At 34.0% G+C, this 2,374-nt stretch overlaps 1 protein-coding gene across 1 annotated transcript; it reads left to right on the forward strand.

The window, feature by feature from the left end:
- The first annotated feature begins 215 nt into the window (after positions 1-215).
- LOC149676387 (uncharacterized) lies at positions 216-1,150 on the forward strand. Its single transcript, XM_089838713.1, has 4 exons — positions 216-354; positions 413-541; positions 611-943; positions 1,050-1,150. Exons 3-4 carry the CDS (start codon positions 724-726, stop codon positions 1,148-1,150), a joined length of 321 nt encoding a protein of 106 aa, XP_089694839.1. The 5' UTR covers positions 216-354; positions 413-541; positions 611-723.
- Positions 1,151-2,374: the final 1,224 nt, after the last annotated feature.

Here is a 2,374-nt window from a genome sequence, read left to right on the forward strand (position 1 = left end):
AGGACCTCGTGAAGTAAGAAACTAAATAATGACACAATATTCATAGTAGATATTGTCACTATAAACACTATTATTAGTTCAAAAAAATTAACATTTGAATTTTTTTCCCTTAAATTTAATTAATTTTCGGTATTAAAAATAATTCAAATGAATTTGTTTTTAGGTGCAAAGTTTTAAAGACAAGCATCAGGAAGAATTGATGAATCAAATTTGTAACCCCAATAATTATTCTGATGAAAACTGCAGCGAAAATTTTGATTCCTTGAGTCACAAGTATAGTATATTACAGGAAAAAATATGAAAAACTAAAAGCTAAACATAAATGCGACAAAGCTGAGATTAAAAGGCTTAAAGGTACGTTACATAGCTTTGTTTTCCATTTTCAATTATATTTTAAAAAAATATTTAATAGAAGAAAAAGGTGTACTAGCTCAACTAAAAGACTTGATAGGGGAGCTTCAAGAGTCAAAGCGTAAGCGCAACAACTACAATGTTAATGAATCTTTGTCATCTGGCTCCGATACAGCCCCATCAGGTTCAGGTTTGATTGAGTCCCAAACCCAAATATCTGGTTCACAAGTGAGTACATTTTTTTTGTGGTCTCTTAAAGGGCGAAGATTAATCAATCAGGAGGTCAATTAATTCAATTAAAGCGAAGTAATTGGATTTAAATTATTAAATGGTTAAAAATTAATCGGTTAAGACATTTTAAACATTTTCCAGATGCACGAGTTAGCACCAGGAGTGCTCGTTGATAAGAGGATGCTGGCGAATATGCTAAGGACTTGCCCTGTTGGAACGAAATTTGCTCGTGCACTATTTTTAACTTTATTTGAGGAAGAAGAAATAATTAATTCATCATTGACTGGAAAATGCAGTAATGCCCATAAAGATAAAAATCCCAAGAAGGCTTTAGATAGCCAAAGGATAAATGCTATAATAGGTAAACAACTATGTTCGATTGAAGCATGACTGGCAAACCAGTTAATCTAGCGAGGACTCTCGCTAGATATACGTGTTACCTGTTTTAAACTTTTAAATTTATTTAGCATACACCCTCACCAAATATCCCTCAACTACAAGAAGGGAAATTCATGATACATTGGCCAACAAAATTAAAGAAGTAGAGAAAAAAAAACTGACCGTGTAACTAACAAAAAAAATAAATGTTTCCCTCTTTTCGGAGAAAATTAGTTTGAACGTTATTTTTGAATATTTTTATAAGCAGTTCATAGGTTTATTTATAAATTGCTTATAAGAAGTTTATAGGGTTGTTTATAAATTGCTTATAAGAAGTTTATAGGTTTGTTTATAAATTGCTTATAAGAAGTTAATAGGTTTATTTATAAACTTCTTATAAGAAGCTTATAAATTTTTATAAAAGATGGTTTCTAGGGATTCTAAAAGAATTTTATAAGAAGTTTAACAAAATATTTTTATAAACTTCTATAAAAGTCTATATAATAAAACCTTTAGAAAAACCTATAAAAAAATGACCCATGGCTGTATAAAAATGGTCCAGTTTTTCTATAAAAAAACCCAATAAATACCTATAGAGAGATTCTAAGAAATCTTTTTAGAATATTTTTGTAAGGGTCTGGCCGGCTGGAGTTACCGGCTCTAAATTTGGATCTAATCACCGGGTAAAAATCTGGGGATTCGATGCACACCCAATGGTTTTGGTCTTATCTTACGTGCCTAACTCGAGGTTCGTGGTCTCGAAATGTCACAAAACTCAATCAACAGCAGACTTAGAAAACCATCTAATGACCTTGGCATGGATTGTGTTAACGTCAAGATCAAGGTACACACCGTTCTACTTCGAGTTTAGCACGAAGTTCGATTCAACTGTCCTTGACATGCTAAATTGGCCACGCCCTATAAGGATAGCAAGGTTTATTTCAAGGATAATTAACGGTGGGCACGGGAAAGCACAAGGTGGGAAGTGTAACATAGGAAATCCGCTTCCACCCAACAATCCAGTACAATGACGCGATGCAACTGACCCTTCAATTTTACCCACTGTTAATAACAAACCCAATTGACTGAGAATTCCCCATATAAACATCAGAAGCCTACTTCAATGTGTCACCGATATTGCATACATACTGACTGAATACCTACTTCACATACTATGTATTTTAGAGACATGGCTGACAGACTCGATTCCGGATGTAGGTGTAAATATTCCAAGTTATACTCTTATACGCCGCCAGGACAGATTGGGAAGAAAGGGTGGAGGTCTTGGTGTTTTACTACAAGGATAAATTTAACCGTCGTCTTAGCACCGTCAGACGGCTCCCTTCTAGAATGCATGTGGTGCACCCTTGAAGCAACCAAGTACAAAAGACTAGTTATAGGAACCTATTACCTT

Source organism: Phalangium opilio, unplaced genomic scaffold (assembly GCF_054372755.1).
Source record: "Phalangium opilio isolate 3A_F unplaced genomic scaffold, DU_Popi_V2 ptg000046l_1, whole genome shotgun sequence".
Lineage (NCBI taxonomy): Eukaryota > Metazoa > Arthropoda > Arachnida > Opiliones > Phalangiidae > Phalangium > Phalangium opilio.

What these genes read in the sequence shown, in the direction of transcription:
- LOC149676387 (XM_089838713.1), top strand. Translation starts at nt 724, where the DNA reads ATGCACGAGTTAGCACCAGGAGTGCTCGTTGATAAGAGGATGCTGGCG. An exon ending in AAGGATAAATGCTATAATAG is followed by an intron (nt 944 to 1,049) that starts GTAAACAACTAT and finishes AAATTTATTTAG; the next exon opens with CATACACCCTCACCAAATAT.